At 43.2% G+C, this 22,044-nt stretch overlaps 1 protein-coding gene across 4 annotated transcripts in view; it reads left to right on the plus strand.

The window, feature by feature from the left end:
- The window catches only part of RALGAPA2 (Ral GTPase activating protein catalytic subunit alpha 2), a 341,643-nt gene that overhangs the window by 271,153 nt on the left and 48,446 nt on the right, over positions 1–22,044 (plus strand). For 3 of the 4 annotated variants that reach the window (XM_028123769.1, XM_028123770.1, XM_088026686.1), the window contains one exon: positions 20,012–21,442. The exons of the other annotated variant lie outside the window; for it this stretch is intronic. In XM_028123769.1, coding sequence (XP_027979570.1) covers positions 20,012–20,315 — 304 coding nt within the window. In that variant the 3' untranslated portion in view covers positions 20,316–21,442. Of the gene's footprint in view, positions 1–20,011; positions 21,443–22,044 lie in introns of those variants that run through there. 4 annotated transcript variants of the gene reach the window in all.

Consider the following 22,044-nt stretch of genomic DNA (forward strand, 5'->3'; position numbering starts at 1 on the left):
AAGCAGAATACTTTTTTGGTAACCTGTGGGTGAGTACAAGCCAAATGCCATCATTGTTAGCCTTGAAAGGGTGTTTTTTCTAGTTTACTACTGTGGAATTTTACCAAACTTTAAAATTGGTACTTTGAATGTTGTGCTTTAAATATGTTACTGGGTCCTGTGCTTTGAAAGCATTTGACCACTGGGGCCCGGGTAAGGGAAGGATGGGAGCTCCAAGGATCAGTGCTAATGCCCACCCCTTTTCTCTTCCGCTTCCCCTCCCACCCCTGTGATCAGGTGTCCAGTGTGCAAGCCACTAGGGAGTGAAGATTCATTTTAATGTTTACGTTGTATTTTGCACATGCCTTTAACATAGCCAACTTGAGAAGTACACAGCTGCTTTAGTTTCCAACAGAGCAGCATGTTTCCAAAATGCCACAATATTTTGAACAGACACCTCCTTGGGCACTGCTGTTATTGCTTACAAACCCACATCGATATTATGTATGTCCAGATGATCTTGTCACTTTCATCAGAATCACAAAAATGAAACAAATACAATACTTAGAGGCTTATGATGTTTATCTTCAGCTGATTTCTTCTAACACTTCAGTCTTCTGTCTTGCTAATTTGGTCCTAGGACATACAAGAGTACAGAATTTGTGTCCCTTGCCTGCCCACTCATTTAAACTCTCCAGTACAAAGCTTTGGTCTTAATCCATGAGTGATCAATGAAGGGGCTGCCTTCTAAAAACTCAGGGTCTGCTTGTCATGGGACAAGCCAGCCCTTAAGATGCCAAGCCCCTTTGGTTTTCCCTTCATTTGCCTATGAAGTGGGATGTAAGTATATCAGTGCATCCTGGCTTTGAGGCAGATGTGTGCCTGGAAGTGCAAAGTCTCATACCTCCACAAAGGGTAGGCAGGCTTGCTAGCTGATGGGATTCTGAATTTATAAGCAGAGTTCCAGAATTCCCCCAGGGCCTACTTTTCAAAGGCAAATTAGTATGTTTGCAACTTGATCCCTGAGCAACTTTTGACAGTTGTTCTAAGAATAATAAAACAGATGGACAGAATAGATTTTGGGGTCTCCATCCAAACTGCCATCCTCAGTGGAATTTAAAGAAGGCGTGGACTTGATGGGGGAGCTGCTGCTACTTATCATTATGTTCTGTCTTTAACATCCCAGAACCATAACATTCTCCCAGAAGAAGATGAAAATTGTCCTCACGTTATATTTTCCTGGTGAGAGTTCAGTTTCACTGTGATAAACAAATAGGATGTGTGTTTTCTTCATATATTCAGAATTAAACGAATTGAAATGAAATTTATACTACCTAGAAACCAATTTTAATATGAATATGATAAGCAATGTAAATTAGTTTTAACTTTAAGGGTTATTTTCATAGGATTTTTGACTCCTTTAAATAAAGGAAAGCCTCTTTAGAATGTCTTAGAAATACTAAACATTCTCTGCATATAACAGCATATATGCACATCAGATATCTGCATCAGAAACCAGCATTAAGTTATCTGCATGAAGAGTATTTCTGTATTTATGCACTATAATTTTGTCAAGCAAATGTCTGTATAGTTGTGCAGAAACACTTCACATAAGCTCCACTCTCTGTAGAATTTCAGGCTTCTCTCAAGTGTTTTTAGCTCACATCAGATCAAGATGAGACATCCTTGCCTTTTAATATATTGGCTTCCTCTGAGATAAATTTTCTTAATCTTTTCATTGCTCCTTTTCTCCTTTCTCTGGATTCATTAGCCCCAGTTATCACATGTTAGGCCGTAAAGATTAGATAAGGGAGCAGATCATCTGTGTTTTTGGCGTCCCAGAGCTGCTCAAGTGACATGCACTAGGGGGCCCCAATTTACTCAGTGGTTTGTCATATTGACCAGTCGTTTAACTAAACTTCTACTGATGATAAAGGAGAGCAAACGTCCTTTTTTTTTGAGAAGCCGCTTGAAAGCACCTTAAACCCTCTTCCTAGATCAGGAGATCAGTTACCAGTGACACAGTGGCAGTGGAGCCTCCTGGTGAAGCTTCCGTTCTCACTGAGAAGCATCCAAGGACATTTTCTTCTGTCCTCAGCAGCAATTTTCCTACGAGTGCCCAATGAATTATAAGGTGTGTCTTGCAGTTGTAGTGCTCAGATTAGCAGGTGATGCATAGTAGCCAGCTTCAGACAGACCTTGGGTGGTTTCAATTTTATTTTAAATAATAACTGGTTCTTTGGCTTTGAACAAGTATCTTTACCTCTAGCAGTTTCCTTATCTCTAAAATGAGGACGGTAATACCTCAAAGACAGATTATAATATTAGGATTTATGGAATGAGTGTGTGTGTGTGTGTATAATCCACACAACATAACAGAAATGCAGCTGCCTCTTACCTCCCCATCACTCTGCCCTGGTCCGGGCACCCCCTTCCTGGGCCAGTGTGGCAGCCTCCTCCCAGTCTCCCTGCTTCTCCCTGCTCTCCTGAATACTCTCCAGCAGCCAGAGCTTTCCTCCTGAAATAGAAATCAGAGCATGCCAGAACTCAGAACTCTCCAGTTACTTCACCCACAGAAAAACCCAGAATCCTTACAAGGATCCACGAACATATTCCGGCCTTAGGAACTGCAGGCTGTGGGAGGAATTACCACTCCTCCCCCCAGCATCTGCACAGCTCACCCCTTCCCTTCCCTTAGGTCCCTGCTCAGCAGTCGCTCATCAGAAAGGTTTCTGAGAGCAAGCCGTCCATGGATTCTCACCCATGTCCTCCTTAGCACTTACTGTTTACTTAATGTCCCTTTCTCCCACTAGTATGTAAAGGACACAAGAGCAGGAACTTTGTTTTGTGAGACCTGGCAGGAGAAGGGCATCCCACATTGCATGAGCAAACTGACAGATGCACTGTCAGTTTGGAGAGGAGGGCCCGCACCCTGCACATTCTTTATATCCAGAAGCAGCCACACCACGCCCCCAGCACGGGAGAGCATGTCAGGTCCCAGACTGCCCCACGCACCTGGTAACTCCGTGTGCCTCCCGCCGCCCACACTGCTGGTGTAGGTGTGGCAAGCGCTGTGGGACACAGAGATGAGTGGCCTTGCCCTTAAGACGCTTGCCAGCCAGTACGGCTGTGTAACTGTGACAGAGGCTGGAATGTGACCCTTGCTCTAGGAAAGACCTGCAGTTGGTGCCCAGTGGGCATTTGGGGAGTCACTGAAACACAAAAGAGAAAATCAGAAGGTCATGGGAGCTCTGAGGGAAAAGCTTATTTCTGGTTGTGTCTTCAAATTGTTCACATATTTTTGCGTATCTCTTCGTGTGTATGCCATCTACAACTCGAGGCTGGAAATTGCACAACAATTTTGTTCATTTTGCTTGTTTTACGGAAGGATGCCATAAGCTAATTAGAATTGATTACATAAATGCGTGTAGCCTCATTCCAAGGTGCTGAGGCAGTTTTTCAGTATGTGAGGCTCATGGTGAGCAGCCTTTCATTGTCAACATACGCAGCTACTACTCAGTCCCTCCCGGAGGAAAAGGGCGGAGGTCCACCCGAACGGTCATCCCTTCAGTGGCTGAGGACACTCACCTTGAACCTACTTCTAACTGAGTCATCTCCAGTCTTTTTCTTACTACATACCCCATCAAAAGACAAAAAAAGAAAAAACTTTTAAAACTTTTACTCAGTGAGAATTTGAAAGGATGTGCTCAAGATGAAATGAATAATAATTTGAAGTATTTTATATTTAATAGTATTAAATTGTTTGGCTTTTATTAAGATATAAATAGTATTTCAGTGAGAGCAATGGGATTAAATGTTATTTTTATAACCTTGATTTTATAATAGTTCTGTGATTCAGTGATTCTAAGGAGTGCCTCTAAACTCAGTTTATTTTAATACTTCATTTTATAGCTGAAAACAAAACCTTGCAAAGATACATAAGCCTTGGGGAGCAAAGAGTCGTTGTCTTGGCCTACTCACGCTCATGCCTCATTCTTAGCCGCCGATTCTGTGAAGGTTCTTATTGGCATTTGATAGGAGATTTCCATCTTCCCTGAGGTCATATTAGTTGTTGATTATATTTTTCAACAAAGAGATTGAAAATGTAGTCAAATCTTCATTGGGAAAGTTAGAAACAGCTTACAAAATTGTGAGGCTTTTGGTGGTACAGATCAGAGAGCTTTCTGGAAACGTAGACCATCTTCGACAGTAAACTCCCAGGCTGAAGGCAGCATTTTCCAGCATTTCTTTTCAAAATCTTCTCTCCATGACATGTTTCCTTTATAAGCAGTGACTCTTTCAATGTCAGGATGTCACTTTGAGGGAACGGTAGGGTCATTTTTCCTAGGATAATGGCTAAGGACGTACTGTTGACCAACCATAGCCTCCTGTCTTTGTCTCCTGCTTCTGCCCTGCCTCTGCCCAGGAGAACAGTCAGCCCACCAACCAGAGCCAGCCTACTAAAACGTGGGCCAGGCCACATCGCTGCCCTGTCCATAGCCTCCAGTGGCCCCCACTTTACTCAGAGTCAGGGCCAGAGTCCTGCAGGGGAGGCCCAAATGTTCTGTGCCCTCTGCCTAAAACACTGTTCCCCAGATGTCCACTGGGCTCGTTCCCTCATCTCCTCCCTAATGCCTCCAGCCTCCCTGGGACATAGCGGCCCCACACTTGCACACACCTGCCCACCGCCTCCCGCAGCACACCTGCACCCTTATTTTCTCCACAGCCCTTATCATCCACTAAGTCACTTAGTAATTGTACTCACGTTGTGCCCCCTGCGTAAAGGCAGGGATTTTTTTGTCTGTTTTGTTCCCTGATGGCTCCAAGGGTGATAGTTGAAATATTTAACTGTGAGCACCACAAGGGCAGCAGCAGACCCTGGCCAGGATGCTGCCCATGCTGGTGTTTTCCAGGTGAATACCAACCCTGGATGCAGCCTCAGCACCTGCCCCAGAGTAAACATTTGTTCAGTAAGTATTTGTTAAATGAATGAATAAATTCAGCTCCTTGTCATTACAGAAGCGGTCACCAAATTTAGAACATTTGTCTTTCTATGAAAAAGAAAGATGAGTAATTCATCTTTATGTTGAAGAGCTTTAATAAGAACTTTCCTGTGAGATCAAGAGCAAATGTTTGTGTGGTGCGAAAGATTTTCATGGTCATGACCTGCTTCAGTACAATGTATTTGAAAGAAGATCCCATTTATAAGATAATAAAATTCAGAGCTTCAGTATGAAGGGTCTTGTAAACCATGATACATCACAGGATGGTAAGAGTGAATGAGGGAGCCCCCCCCCCGACCCCTTTCTCACCCTCGGGACTGATCCTGACCCAGGACAGTCTGATAGATGACCGAGCAAGAACAAGAAGGGTGCCAGGTGTTAAATCTCAGTAAACCTGAAGTTTCTTCTTAATTTTAGATATAAAAGATACGTATGAATAGATATCCGAGCATCGTCTTGTCACTTCCCACTTTGGAAACCTGCAGGATAAAGTCTAAAGACTTGTGCAGAGTTTTATTTATTTATTTAAGAGAGAGAGCGCACAAGCACACACAAGTGGGGGGAGGGGCAGAGGCAGAGACTCCCAAGCAGACTCCCTGCTGAGTGAGGAGCCCACCCAGGGATCCATCCCATGACCCAGGAGATCATGACCCGGCCAAAACCAAGAGTTGGACGCTCAGACCGACTGAGCCACCCAGGTGCCCCATGTGCAGAGGTTTTTAGAGAAGAGATGGTAGAGAGAGGACCTCCCATGGTGCTGTGGGTTGACTGGGCTCAGCTGGGTGACTCTCACTTGGGTCTCCCATATGTGTGGCACCTGCATTTGCATAGCTAGAGAGCAGCTGCAGGCTCCCAGGCATCTCTCACTCTTCTGCAGCCTCCCCACCTAGCTACCTTGGGTCTTTTCAGGGCAAAGTAACCCCACCACAGTTGTACTTCATACATGGCTGCTCTGGGCTCCAAAAGACCCAGGTGGAAGGCACCAGGTTTCACAGTTCAACCTTGGAAGTTCCAGAACTGTTGGCCAAGGCAGGTCCCAAGACCAGCCTAGATTCAAGGGAGGAGAATCCACCTGCTGAGGGCAGCAGCGGCCTATCTGTGCAGGGAAGGGAGGAGGCCAATGGACCTCTCTGCTGCCTTCCACAGTGGGTATGGTCCTGACCACACAGGACAGGGCTCATTCTGATGCACCTGCTCTCTCAGCTGGAGGGCGAGCTCCTTGAAGGCAAAGACCAGTCTTACTTGCCTTTCAGTCTCCTGCATCCAACATAATAAGAACTCAGTAGGGGTTACTTAAATTAAAATCTGAAATGCAAACGTTTTAAGGAATTTCTAATTAAGGGAAAATAGACTCTAGCACCATTTATTTAGTTATACCATAAGATGTCTTTATGCCTGCATGAGAGGAAATGACTTATAATGGATACCAAAAAGAGAGAAATGATTTAAATAATGACTTCTTAGGCCAAAGAATTTAATCACAAAAGCAGTAAAGTTGAGTTCACTGTGCTTCCATGTCCACAGGCACACACATTTAAAGGGTGCATTTTGTTCTTAGCTTGATTTCTTTGGGTTTCCTTTTTTTTTTTTTAAACCTTTTTTTTAAAGATTTTATTTATTTATTTATTTGAGAGAGAGAGAGAGAGAGAGAAACAGCATGAGAGGGGAGAAGGTCAGAGGGAGAAGCAGGCTCCCCGCTGAGCCGGGAGCCTGATGTGGGACTCGATCCCAGGACTCCGGGATCATGACCTGAGCCGAAGGCAGTCGCTTAACCAACTGAGCCACCCAGGCGCCCGATTTCTTTGGGTTTCTTGTTTTCATTTTAATGTGCCCTCATTAATCCTTTATTTAATTTTACATTGCCTTTGAGAATCATGAACTGTGATGTACCTCATAATTTTACTTGACTTTTGAGATGAGTTTATGTTTTTGTGCCTGTGGAAGTTTGTCTCCACGAACATCTTTTGAGAATCACTTCTATCATTGAAATTTCTCTACGTAGAATGTCTGCTTGGACGCATTTTTTTTTTTTTTAATATTCAGCCATAAGTGGGGGGAGTGGTCAACTTTTAGTGGGGAAAGGTTTTTGTCTTTTGTAACAAGAGCTGTCCTTCTGGCTTTGATGAACCTCTCAGACATTAGAGGGACATTCTGGAAGCTGCATACACATTGCTTTGACAGTTTTTTGACATGGCCTCTGGCAGCTCTCTGTGACAGTGGTCCGTCTGCCTTGGAAGAGTGCACCAGTGCCCATCCTAGGCTTCTGTTGCCATGATGTTTTTTTAAAGCCTGAGATTTGACATGGCATCTTTGGCTTCTCTGAGAGGTATTGTGACTGGCTAACATGAGAGGAGGTGGCCTTGAGACTCTGGCATTTGGCCTGGTTCCCCTATCCCTGTGTGCCCGGATGCACATCACAGTAACTCTCCTAGGTGGTGTGAAGGAGTGCTGACCCTCATTTGGAAGTGCAGCCCCCCGCTGGAGCCAATCAATACTGAAGCTGTCTGTCTCTGCCGCTTACCTTCCTTTCTCACAGCGAGACCCTTCTGCAGGGAGCGATCAATAGCTCTAATCTGCGGCAGCCTGCTGCAAGTCATGCAAGGCAGAGCGCTTAGGTGACATTACACGGGACCATGGAGGCGGCAGCTTTATGGCTCAGATTCATAGCACCCTTGCTAGGGGCACATTCCATTTGCAGTGTGTGCATCTTCTCATCTCTTGCATGGATCACCATTCCTCTGAAACTTGATTCAGGGAAATGGACTACTTGGGACACGTATCTGTGTGTGTGTGTGTGTGTAAATTTCAGGCACATATTTTGCTCCCTTCCCAAACTCTACCAACTCCGTTCTGTGCTGATCCTGATCATAACTGCATCCTGGGCGGTTTCGTCTACTCTTGAGCCTTGTGCTGCAAGTATTTCTATTCTGGACATTTTTTAAACATTAAAGATTAAAAAAAAAAAATCTTTGAAATCCCAGTGACTAAAGAGCATTCTTATTCTAGCAACTACTTCCCCACAAAAGATCAGTAGAAGATACTAAACATTGTGTATCACTCTCCCCTTTGGATGGCTTTGACCTCTGAGAGACTCGGGGCTGAGTACCTGGCTCTTCCAGGACCACTGAGGCCCACGGGGATGGGGCGGGGGGCCTCTGCTGGAGGGTCTGCTCTCAAACTGCTCCTGTGCATCATCTGTAAGCAGGGTGGGAGTCAGAAAAAGCCCCTTCCAGTTCTTCACCTCGCTTTCCAGTCGTCTTTTAACATGTTGAGTAATCCTGATTTTGTCTGTGGAATTTTGGATGCAACAGAAAATTGAGAGCTGATTATAAAGAAAGCAAATATACAGGAAACAACAAATTCAAATCAGGGTCAGGACTGACCACTGTGTAAGGTCACCCTGCCAGGGGCAGCAGAGCCGAGGGTCTAATGCCTGCTCCATGTGAGAGCCTCAGCAGCTGCCGGCCAGAGAACTAAGATTTCCTCCATGAACACAGTTTTCCAAATTAAAACATGCTTGAATTCGTCATGAATTCCACGCTGTATTTTCACAAAGTTCCTTAGGATGTTTGTCATTGTACTTCTTTAAATTCAAGTTTATCTCTCCTGGTATGTAGTCTTTATGTCAATCTTTATAGCCTTTTACACTCTGAGGCAGAGACCACTTTGAGCAGTGATTTCACTGCTCTGCGCTCTGCAGGCAACTGCACACTTTGTGTTTTTCAGAAAGTACCGACATCACCTTCGGGTTGACTTCCCCTAAGTTGAGCTTAGCTTGCAGGAAGACTTCAAGGAGACAGTTCTCCCACTGTATTTACACACATCCAACCCCAGGAGTAGAAATGGAAAGTTCATTCACTGCTGGAGTGCTCTTTCAATAAAGTGTCTTTTCTCAGAGCTTTTAAGAAAATCTTGGGAAAAAAAAGTGATCAACAGATTCTGATCATCTCATTCACACTGCCAGACACCAGTTCTGAAATTGGCAAATCTAAAAGCCATTTTTTCCATTAGTTTACTCATTCAACCAAATATCTTGGCCATTTCCTGTACACCAGGAACCATGCTGTTGCTGAGGGCACACAAATGGAGGGAGGGCACAGTCCCCATCCTCAAAGGGCCCTTTGTTGAGTATGGAAAACATAAGGAAAAGAGAGGTCCACGCAGTTTCGTAATGGCCATGTTGGAGAGCTTAGCCCAGAGCCCAGAAGAAGGCATCCTGAGCAGGGGCCTTCCACCTGGCATTTGGAGAGTTAGCAGGAGTCACAGGGACTTGATCAAAGCAAGGAGCATTCAGAGACATGAAAGGAGCACAGGTCTCTGAATGCTCCTTGCAGCAGAACAGAACCCTCAGTAAACCTGGAACCTTCAAGGATCTCTGGTCTGGGGACAGGTATCACACCTGGCTTCCAAAGGCCTCCCTACCCCCACTTCCCTCGTCACCACTGTCTGGTCTTACCGTATCTGCCAGTCCTCTGCCCCACCCCCACATACCAGGCCCTTCACTCCTAAGGAAATGTGCTGCAACTTACGTAGTGAGAGAAACAAAGCTAGGAAGTTAAGGAACTTGCCCACCGCCTCGGTTCCAGGACGAGTAACAGAGCTTAACTCTCTGCTTACCTGGAGAGCCAGTGGTTTGCTTAGCTTGAGCAGCACTTGCTCCATCCCAGGCACTGTGAACCTCCCACACAGTCAGTCATCTGATCCTTGCTGCAACCCTCTGAGGGAGACACAGTGATTGTACTATTTCAGGATGTTAGGCAAACACAGTGTCTTATATAAAATAATCTATTATGTATTTTATTATATTTGAAAAATATAGTTGCGGGTACAGAGCCCCAGAAAGGTTAACTAACCTGCCTGAGGCCACACAGTCAATGTTAGGGGTGAGCCAGGACCTAGACCCAGTCGTGTCACCCCACTGCCCCCAACTCCCCGCAGTACGTAAAGATGCCTGGGGAAATTGTACGTACATTTCACCGCAACTTTTTAAAGCATGTTGGATCTGTTGGGTAGATTTAGAAGTTGTGACTTACAACTGGTTTTGATAAACCACAAATACCAGTATTGTGTTTTAATGAGACTGAAGGCATGAACGAGCAGATTCTACTCTTGAGGCTGTTGGGACACGCGGACGTTGCCATCGTCCCTCTGAAGGCCAGCATTGTCGCCAGGCTCATTAGCATCCGCGCTCTGCTCGGCCGTTGCTGCTTGCTAGCTTACCAGCTGTTCCTGCTGCTCCGTACAATGTCGGATGTGTTCAGCTCACTGGGTTCCTGTCCTCGCCGCCGGGAGGAGACAGCCCTTCCACTGGGGATACCCACGTGGCTGCCTGTCAGCGGTGGCACCGAATAAAGTAATAGGCCTTCGCATGGCATATGGTGTCTGGATTCGTACAAGATGCAAAACTCCTCTGCTGCTAATGCATGATGACTCATAGCATTGCTAATTTTTCAAACAAAAGCTGACTTCCACACCCACACTTTTAACCCCTCCAGCTAAAAAGTCTTCAGTTGCAAGTATCTAGAAAGGTGGCTTCTGGATCGTTATATAAAATGTGTTACATTTATTGAAAGCATATGAAATGTCTTGCTTTGCTTTGGGTTGAAGTTATTTTAAATTTCTGGACCTTTTTTTTTTTTTCCCCTTCAGGGAAGGGGAATTTTTAAGCTTATACTTTGTCCCTTTCTCACAATGGGAGAGTTTAATGCTAGCTTTCTCTTTTAAAAGTTCCATAGAAACTACTGCCTGACAGTATATCAACTCAATTGCAGAGCAGTTCAAAGCTCTTCACATTAGAATATTTTAAAGCTATAAAAGAATGTTGATTCTTTTGTGGAATATGATACTGCATAGACTCTCCTAGTATACTGAATGCATGGCTCATTTAAATAATCAAATTGTACCCAAACAAATCTAGATTATAAATTTACATTCGAATGAACATTTTTTCAAACTGCGAAATAAATACAGGGGAATCCTCTAAAAAAATGTCCCTACTAAATTATTTAGGATCAGTTGTACTAATAGATGTCTAAATTCAATCTGAGATTTTATGTACTAAAATAAGGCAGTTATCTGCATTTGTACAATCAGGACTCCCTTTGAATTCGTGATCAAAATATTGGTTCTTTTATAAATAATCCTTTATTGAACATTTTATTTAAGCATTTCAGAGTCAAGAATTGCCAACAGAAAATGATTAGACAGTTTCTAATTATGGACCTAATCACTAAGTGTTTTGTAGTCAGTCTGGCACATGAGAGCTTTTGCAATCAGATTTTGGCGAATACATAAATTTTTAAAGGAACTTCAACCTAGGAGGATAATACAGTTTTTTTTTTAGCAGATTACTTTGTGTGCCCCCAAAAGATTTCCTTGGGGGAAGGGACTGGAGACTCATATTCTCAATATTGATATTTCATTTTGGTTACATTTTCAAATCCAGAATTTTTGCTTTCTTATCAATAGATATGAATTCAAATATACATCTAATCTCTTATGAAGGGCGTTCTGTTTTCAGATAATGAAACAAAGTATGTAAGATTCCTAAATCTGCCTCACTTCCCAGATCCTCGTGTTTGATGCTGTTTTTCCAGTGTGTTCTCAAATGCTCTTGCCCTTTGCCACCAGAAGTCACCTAGTGTATACCCAGTGAGCCTAAAAATCCATTAGACACTTTTAACATTCACCATGACGGTTAAATTAAAATTAAATTAAACAGATACTGAAGTTTTCAAAATACTTGACTTGAGTTTACCGGGTAAAGGGTTTCCAATTCTGCCACTGCCATGAGGTTGAGAGCTATGTGCGTTACTAGTGTCAGTACTTTCATTTTACCCTATTCCCACTCATTTTTATGAAATGTGGGTGAAATGCAGGGGAATATCCAAATAATTTCACAAGGATAGAAATGGGGACACCACTGAGATTGAACTCTCAGTCAGTAGTGTCTGCACGTGACCCATAAAATGCTCTCTCATTAGCTGATGGATTGGAGGCGGCACTTGGCACCCAAAGGGCAGTCTGGGACAGCAGTGGATAAACGTGCAGAGAAGCACAGGATGGTCAAAGGCATACAGAAGAGGAGGGCCATTGGTCCATTGCCACGCTTGGTGACAGCTCTGCAGAATATCACAGATGGAGAGAATGAAGCTCCAGGAAGCACGGGGCTTAGCCACAGCCCCACAGCCAGGGCAGGGCCAGGATGGGAGCCCCGGCCAACCCTGACTCTGAGTCCCCCCACCCCACTGTTTCTCAGGGGTCCACACTTTTGACCTGAGAACAGGAAGCCATCAAAATTACACAGCTTTGAGAAAGTGAAGCGATTCCATTACATTTTAGCCTATCCTATCATTATTCTTACCAAGAGGATCTTAGCCCTTAAACCTCAATTTTATGAAATAAAGATGAAAGCAAAAGTGTTATAAACTGCAATGGAAAGGATTCCATTTTGACACCACATGTCCGTCACTTGTACCTAATACACGTGGCTTCCAAATTAAACAACACTGAAAACATTCAGTATAAATATTCTCAATATCCTATCTCACAACAGAGTCTAATGCAAAACAAGGACCTGATGGGTGTGACTCCTTGTGCTTTTGCCTTGATGAATATTTGAGAGCACAGTTCCATCATGGTGATGTTTCTGATCTTGCAAGCAAAACACTGATTTGTATATGTTGAATCTATTTATATTCTACCTCTTTCAAAAATGGATTTGAAGAAATTTATGGTAAAGGATGTGTACTGAGAAAATCAAAGCCAAGGAAATACAGATCAGGCATAACGACATGGGGCATCCCAATGGGGGCCACAGGACAGAAGCAGGGGGTCCCTATTAACTACTGCCGACCTCTGAGCTACACTATAATACATAGCTACCCTGTGTTCTCTGGATACCCTTGTTCCAAAGTTCTCAATTACTGTTAATGAGCTTATATTATGCCTAAACTGGAAAATATAACAGATCATTCTAAAGAGGTATAATCTTCATTTCAAAATTTTAAGTTCCAGAGAACAACAAATATTCATAGCAAATTTTTAATATCACAATAAGTTTCTATTTTACCTGTGAGTCTAAAAAATTTCTTTTGAGAATTAAAAAATTCAAAGAAATTCTTTGAATAATTTCTTATACAAGTCCATGTGCACAAAGGCTAATTAGGAGCCCCTGCCCCCCCAAAATTTAAGGATTTGACATAGCTGAAAAAGTAAAAATTTAGTAATAAGAGAAAAAAAATCATTAAAAAAATCATCTTAATACCCACGTTTTCTGGATAGCTGCTTCTGCTAAGCCTTTTAGTTTAAAAAGCCCAAGTACCTGACATTTTGCATCTCTGTTTTTCTGCGAAGATAAAAGGAATCTTGAGAGTCTCATTCTCAATAATGCACTTAATATGTGACAAAAAGGTTTCTGTCCCATTCATTTCCATGGCCAGGCATTTTCATATTCTTGCCCCACTGTCATTTCATGCTTAACCCTTTGTAGCCCCATACCACTTTCCTCGGCCTCTGGAAGGGTCCTGGGATTGAATGACCTCAGAGGCGTTTTTGTGTATTGGATACTTCCACTCACGTTGGTCTTCTTGTTACCATGTTGCAGGACTTGTTGCCCTGATAATCCAGCTCTACTCGCAGGCTTGTTTACTTGTGATCACTATGTAATCATTCATTTTATGGAGCCTCATTAAGGACTGCAAACCTCTGTCCCAATTTAGCGTCATTCGAGCGTAGGTAGCATCCATCTGCTCCACCCGCACTGTTTAATTAATGAACTTCGTAATGTGTTCTTTGCCTGTGAAAAGCGCTTGGTCTTCTCAGGTTGTTGAATGGGACTTGCATTCCAGGTTTTCCTTGTTGAGATTCTAGAAAGCCCGCCCGGGTAGGTGCTAATTATGGACTCAACAAACTTCTGTTAAGTCTTAACTTGAAAGCAAATTTACTTTTTCCTTCATTATATATTCACAAACCCAAAGTCAGATCCCTTCCTAAGCAAGTGAATTATTAATCAGTTTTTATAATTTTCTCTTAGGTGAGAATCAAGATTCAAATTGTTGAATCACTATATTGTACACTTGAAACTAATGTAACACTGTATGTTAACTGTACAGGAATTTAAATAAAATGAGATGAAAAAAATTCAAATTTAAAAAAAGTTACACTTCCTTTCAATGCAGTGAAAATATACCTATTAGTTTGAGCTTTTCCTTTCTGAAATTAAAATTCTAGAAATGCTTGAATGTCAGAAATAAAATGTCATTACCATTTTCCAGTATCTCCTTTATGGAATTGCCCAAGAAATTTTATAGCATAGATTTTATTAAAAATAATGGAATAGCAATTGAGTTTGTTTCTTCTGGGAAAATGGTAACACTCAAGAAAAATATTTTTAAAACTTCCACTATTTGTTTAATTTTTAGTGTGTTGTAAAATTCTGTCTGTACATAGAGGTGGTTTGTTATTATCTATTCAAAGACCTGACAAATTTGATATTTTATGACACATGGTGTAAAACTAGCCATGTTCATTCAAAAAATCTATTACAAACTAAGATCAGCTGTTTAACGCTGATTTTAAAAAATAATACCTATGGTTCATGCCTTTTCTTAAAGACTATTTAATATTGGAGGTTAAACTCCACTCTACCCAGTCGGGTGCTCTCAAGTCATAGAATTTCTTTCTACCCTAAGACAGAATAGAGTCCCACATTCAGCTTATATTTCTTCATCATAATATTAACTCTTATTCCTATAATGGTAAAATATATATTTTTATATATATTTACCTATAATGGTAAAATATATATATGTCTGAATATTCATTTCTTCAAAAACTATTTTTACCTACCCCATCAGAATTGGAGAGAAACTGTATTTGTGTTCCCATTTAACAATTATAAAGTTAATAGATTTGAAAATCAATATTACAGTTATTCCAAACTAAGTACCCCATGCACGGTAAGCATAGAAACAAAACAGATTAAGAGTTAGAAGAATAGTTGTGCAAAAGGCAGCTAGAATGCTGCCACAGGGTGCTCGCTCATGTGTGGATGCATGGGATTGGGACCTTTAGAAGAGCACCACCCTTTACTCTCCTTCCCTGAACCTCTGTTGAGCAGAATGTTGTCTGTAGTCGGGGACCGGGCACCCTCCTTGGAGACACCATTGATAAGGGGCAGGGATCCTCTGGCTCTGTTGATGTGGCCTGATCAGGAACTGTCCCACCCCATCCCCTCTAGAGGTTTTCTGAAAACAGCTTTTTTTTTTCTTTTTTTAAGATTTTATTTATCTGTTTGACAAAGAGAGAGAGAGCACAAGCAGGGGGAGTGGCAGGTAGGAGAGGGAGAAGCAGGTTCCCTACTGAGCAGGGAGCCCGACATGGGGCTCAATCCCAGGACCCTGGGATCGTGACCTGAGCTGAAGGCAGACACTTAACCAACTGAGCGACCCAGGCGCCCCTGAAAAAAGCTTTATGTTGATGAAAAATGAGAGACAATTGTGGGATGAGCTCCCCACTCCTTGCTTTAAGTTGGCTTGTAGTAGATGAAATTGCTGATATTTGACTATTTGGTGCCTAACCAAAAATGCCTTTTCATGTAGTTCAACCTAATTTTTTGGATTCTCAAAATGTGTATTATATATGAATATGAACTCCATTAACTGTGCAAAGAAATCTGCGTGCACGGCGGTTTTGGACGGGCGGGGGGTGCAGGCTGTGAGAAGGGTTTAACTGCCAAACAGGACATCTGCCAGAGCCCAGGGCTGCATCTGGGAGGCCGCTCATTCCATGGAAGGCCCGAGTGTCGACATTGCCGTTTCTTGAACCATTTTGGTCTCTCTCTGAGACCATCCTTTTCCTTTCGCCTTATATTTGCGTAGCTGGTTTCTCTGGGCATTGTGCCCAACGGGTGTTATTTTATTATTGTTATTATATGCAGTGTCTCCAACCCTGTTTTGTGATAAGGGCTTTAAAAATCAATTCCAGAAAAAGGTTTATAACCTGCCACCATATGTGTTTAATGTAAAATTAGTTTAGAATTGTTTTTTATTTCTCTAAATGGTTCTCACTTGTTTCTCCTCAAAATGGAGAAATTGTAAAGAAACAAAAATCTCAAATTTTGTTGTTTTGTAGCTCTCTATTTTTACCTGTGTACTCCTGCTAACTAGAAACCTACACATCCATGCAAGTCAGAGGAGCTCACGGGTTGATTTGTTATGAACATGTAGTTAAATAAGAATGTAAAATTTTACTGACCACGGCTCTTGTTGAAGGGAGGGAAAGGTCCTTCAGCAGGAGAAATACTTTTGGCTCTAAGAAGAAAATAGACTCTGCTCATAAATCCACTCATTAAAAATCTTTTTTTTTCCAAAACAGATGTAAATTGTTCAGGGCTAGTAGGATCCATTAGTTTCAGCTGTGTCATTTCAACTTTTCAGAAAATGCCTACAAATTCAGACCTTCTTGTAGCGTCTTTCAAAGCCGTTGCTGGATTTTGCCAGTTTTTCTTTTCAAGAGTATACTTCTTACGGGCTGGTTCTAAGAATGGTAAAGGCATTGGACAAACTGATAAAATCTGTTTATGATTAAAATCCCACTGAAATGTGAGTCTTAAACACCTGTTTGATAGGTCAAGGTGACGGAAGTGTTTCGGTGCTGTGCAGGGGAGGCTCCGTTGAGAGGTTCTTCGCACACATCCCCACCACGTAGCCCTGCTAGGCAAGAGAGGTTGGTGGTTGGTCTTTTTTGCTTTTGGTTTTTAAAACAAGCTTTTTTCAGGAGCAGCCTTTTCTGGGAGATGTGGACTAGTCAAGGCCACGAGCTGAACTAAAGCCAGGATTAGGTTAAAGGCTCCCCTGAACTTCTGATTCTAGTGGCAGAGCAAATGTCAGGCAGTGGCCCTCCTACCCGGAACCAACCTCTGAACAGTGTGTTTGTCCTGTCATCTGCCTTTCCGCCATCCTGACTTCAGCCCTTTGGATAACAAGCTTCTCTGTCTTCATGAACCTCCTCTCGAAACTCAAACACCCCTGGGACAGCCAGACATTACATTAGAGCTTCTCACATTGGGAAACCAGGCGATAAGCCAGTTGGGTCCCATGAGAAGCAGAACTCATCTTTGCAGATCAGCAGCAGTACTGGGTGTTTAATCATTTACAACATTTTTTATTAACGTAAACACACACCAGGAATTTGCATTAAGATAAGAAATCGAACACATTTCTTGCTTGCAGGTCCCTCCAGCCTGGCTTCCAGACCCCTGAAGGTCCTCCCTTCCCATTCTGTGGCCCTGTGCAGAGGGGGAGGACTCCAGGGGAAATGTTTGTGTCGCACTGTCTTCAGCCCTGGTTCTCAACCCTAGCATCCCATGGGGAAGTGCAGTACAGACTGATGCCCAGGATCTTCTCCACAGATTCTGGTGACTTGGTTTGGAGTCGGGCTTCATCAGTGCGGATTAATCACCGGATTATTCTCACGTGCAGCCAGGAATGAGCACTGTTGCCATGAAGCATTAGCAGCCCCCTTAGCAGGGATTCTGGATGCCCACGGCCTAGGAGGAAAGGCTTGCTGCTGCTTTGTGGGAGATGGGGTCAGGAACTTCCATGGTTTCTCTCCGAGCCTAGAGTGGTAGGTAATGGCAAACATCTGTCTAGGGCTTAGCTTGTGCTGGGCACCGTACTAAGCAATTTGTGTAGGATCACTGTTTTCACCCTTAACCTGCGAGGAGTCTGAGGCTCAAAGAGGTGCACTGACTTCCTCATGAGCACACAGCTGGATGAGTGGGGATGGGGAGATTGGAGCACCAGCAGTCTGACCGCAGAGCCTGGATTCCACCCGCAAGAATGTCACGTGAGACGAGGAGCAGCCGGGCAGGCGGGAGCAGGTAAGGGACTCTGGGATGCTGGCTGGAAACTGTGAAAGACAAACAGCACCAACTTCACAATGGGGGCACCTGTTATGGGACACCCAAGGCTCAAGAGGAACCCAGAGGTACAAGAAGAGGAAAGTGGAGATCGGGAGGCATTCTGAAGTCACCATTTCATAGCCCTCACCACCACCCCCCACAAACAACTCAGTGTCAGAAGAGCCACTGCTTGGATTATCTCCATTCCAAGACATCTTTTGTTCACCAGAGAACAGTCCCCCCCATTTCTACCCCAAAACGTGCTGCTTCTGCATCCTTCCTCATCCAAGAAATGAATGTGACCCCCTTCAAATGACATCCCTATACCAGTGTCTTTTTATAAACCCTTGTGATATTACCATCTTACCTTTTTAGACCTTTGTGAGATTGATCAAAGGGTTAAAAGTATAAAAACTATGAAGCTTTAAAGAAAGTGTAGATATCAGTGCTATTCTTTAATCTATAATAATGAATGGTTTTAGTCAGAATGCTTTAAATGCAGCTATTGTAAAATCTCTGCCCTTGTATCGGTGGTTAAGTATCATGGCTCATTGATATAGCTTTAAAAAGTTCAAAGGCTATGCTAGCGTATCTTTGTCTCCTCGTCTTTTAACTGTAAAGAAAAAGATGTCCTTGTTATCAAGCCTTAGCATTTATGTGAAAAATGAAATTGGGTTCAGTTTGTGCATAGATTTTGAGAGAGATTAAAGTGGACATCACACAATTTTTCTCCATAAAAGCCTGCCTTTGATGTGCTTTCTGCCTATTCATACGGAAGCTTCAGCCATTGTTTTTGAGCTGCAAAAGAGCTTCTGCTTGTCACCAGCACATTCTAATACCTTTGTGCTGGAGCCTTGTTCAAGGTGGATCTTATAATTCAGAGATAATGTTACTAGAACCGTACATTGTGACCAGACACCAGCCTGCCTCAGGAAGATAAATGCCAAGGCAAAGGCAAAGCGTTTATCGAAAATGATCAGGAAGCAAAACTAAAACATTTACTTCCGAATGTCCGATTGTAATCTGTGCTCTTGATATTCCATCAGCAATATAACAGAAAGTTATTCTTTGATGTTTGCTTTGTTCTGGCACTGGGTTCTAATTTGCTTTTGCTTTGGAGGTTTGACTGCAAAGGAAATCAATGAAGTGGTTACGTTACAGGGCTGAGAGTGCCTGAGTACGTGCTCCTAGCTTGAATCAGGCTAGGCTGATGGAGGGCCGAGGGGAAGGCGCCTCAGCGAACTGGAAGTTGATGACGTTCTTGTAAAATGTCTACTAGCCAATCATCCTTACATGAGCTCCTGGGGTGTGTGTAACACAGCAACACGGCTTTATGTGCATTTAGTCGTAACTAGGGAGTGGGCTTGTTGTCCCATTCTACATGAGAGGAAACTGAGGCTCAGAAAGAAGTGCAGGTGGGGCACCCGGGTGGCTCAGTCAGTTAAGCGTCTGCCTTCAGCTCAGGTCATGATCCCGGAGTCCTGGGATCGAGCCCCGCACCAGGCTTCTTGCTGAGCCGGGAGCCTGCTTCTCCCTCTCCCCCTATTCCTCCCCAACTCGTTCTCTCTCTCTCTCTCTCAAATAAATAAAGAAAATCTTAAAAAAAAAGAAAAGAAAAGAAAAGAAAGAAGTGCAGGGATTTGCCCAAGCACCTCGGCCAGTGAGTGGAGAGGCCCTCACACTAGGCCAGTGCTCTCCCCATGAGCGCTTGTTCTCTCCTGCCTTCCACCTCCGACTGCGCCATCACTAATTGCTACAAATATTCTCACACAGTACTTGTAATTTGCATATCAACTAAAATTTACCTTTCTCCCTAAATTTGTTCGGACGCTCTTCCTCATCTCTGAAAAAAGGTAGAGTTTTTTCCCCCCCTCCCATAAATGAAAGTGAAATTCAAGAGAAAATTTTTCTTTGTTTGGCTTATGTTCTTTTGGTACCTAGTATGTACCTAATATCTAACTTTTTTGTTGTTGATGTTTTTATTAATGCTTCCTCTGAATTAAAAAAAAAAAATCCTATTTTAAATTATCTCCCAAACAGCTAAGGCTAAATTCCTAGGAAAATATTATCTAAACTACTGTTGATATCTCTATACGTTTGTTTTCCTTACACATCTTCCACTCAGAGCTCTTCCAACACATTCAAACTGTTTGGCCGTGTGTCCGAGGCTGCTGGCCGAGGTGTCTAACCGTCGGGAACCTAAAGCACCCGCCGGAACAAGAAAGGAGGGCTCCTCCAGGGGCCCCCTGTCGCTACTGGGGGGGAAAGAGCAAAGGAAGAAGAGGGCAAGGGGGCTCCCGTCTGCTGCTGTCCTGCCCACCTGTCGCATGAGGCCTGCAGGGAGCAGCTGTGGTGGGTGCGAGGGCGCCCCGGCCGCGCATCTAACTCAGCCACTCTGTGCTCTTCCACCAAGGCTCACCTCCACCTGAGCCTCGGCCACTGTCCCCGGACCGGCAGCTCAGCAGCCGTCCTACCCCCCATTCTTGTTTCCATCTCTCTATAAAAATGGTGATCATATGAAGAAGAAAAAGCATATTACATAAATTCATGCCAATATATTTGAAAGTCCCCCTGCAAAAGAAAATTGGAATATGAATTCTGAGTTAAAGTGAGACTGACTCTTCTGGCCGGTTTTCAATTCAGTCTGCTTTTGTTTTTTTTGTTTTGTTTTGTTTTTGCAAGCGAGCATTAACCCCTATTAAAATGAAGGCAAAACCACACTGTTCCATTCCGAAGAAGCATTTGACCACTAAATGAAAGAAGAGCCAGGATCCATGTATAAATTATTCAGAAATTTGGTAAATAAACGTGCAAACTTCTCGCTGAGGCTATCGCGACTGCATTATGCAGTCCAATAAAGAGAATTTAATTTAATGGATTTTCAGCAACATTGTTCAGTGATCAACAAAAGGCATACTGTCCTTTATGAAGAACTGATTTTCCCTAGGCATTCTGAAGAAAGTGGGTCCTCGTTAACCCTAGAATGGCTAGCTAATGTAATTGAAGCGTGACCACCTGGCAGCGAGGTTGCCCGTCAGCTGCCAAGGAAGGCCCGGCCGGGAGGACCAGGTGCTCCGCTCACGCCGTCTGATTGTTACAGTGGAATAAACAGCGTGATTGCACAGTATGGCCGGGGGCGAGAATCCAAGACCGCTGCCAGCCAGAGAGCCTGCTTTCTTCCCTGGTCTTTGACGAGGCGGCCCAAGAGTGCTTCTATTCAGAGCAGGTAACGCTGACAAAGCTCCGATGCTGTCTGCTGCAATTAGGGGAAAAAAATCAGACCGGCCTGAGAACGAAGCAGCAGTGAGCCTCAAGTACCTGTTTCTGCATCACACGAAGCCTCGGTGTTTTTAATACAGGATGTAAAGGAAATCCGAGCAAAGGCACCTAAATGCGGAATGACCACTGTTGCTTAAAGCGTGTTGGCTTTATGGCTGCTCCTTTTGAAGCATAACACCAACTTGACACCCAACGATAAACTTCACTGAGGCCTGGATTCCATGGCAACCCAAATTCTGTGGTTCTTTGGCTATATTTAATAAAACACTGGGCCATGTCTTTGCTCTCTCTGTCTTCCTTTATAAAGCCCTACAAGCATCGATCTTTAACTCACTGAAATAGTCCTTCACTCAATGCTGTTGTTTGTTCCAGTAATTTTTTTTTTATAAAGCGCTGCTCCCCATGTGGAAATATAAAAGAAAATTAGCATTATTTGACTTTAAAAAAATTTAATTAGGAAATAGGCATTACGACCTTTCTAAGGGGTTTTGAATGTGAAATGGTTCATTAAGTTCATGTTAATAGAAAAGTAAAGAGCTCTTCCCCCCAAACAGCAAGGGAAAAAAATCGCTCTCTCTTAAACACATTGATTTATTTCATTTACTGAGCACAGGAACCATGAAATGTTTCATCCCCAGCAGCACATTAAATATGTGCAGAAGTAAAATTACAGCCGAACAGCACCTTGTACTTTGTCCTCGTGGTGTGTACATTTCAATAGGCTGGGAGGAAAAAAACAAACTGTAGAAAGATCCTTTTATGAAATTAAATTACCTGTTTTGTATTGCTCTGAAGCTGTGCATGTGGCTGTTGATTCAGAGGGGCTGTGACTGTTGCCTGGAGCTTTTCTAGTGGGGAATCCCACCCCTGCCCCCAGGG

This window comes from Eumetopias jubatus, unplaced genomic scaffold, assembly GCF_037043125.1.
Source record: "Eumetopias jubatus isolate StellerSeaLion01/CBP00866 unplaced genomic scaffold, mEumJub1_p1.0 scaffold_9, whole genome shotgun sequence".
Lineage (NCBI taxonomy): Eukaryota > Metazoa > Chordata > Mammalia > Carnivora > Otariidae > Eumetopias > Eumetopias jubatus.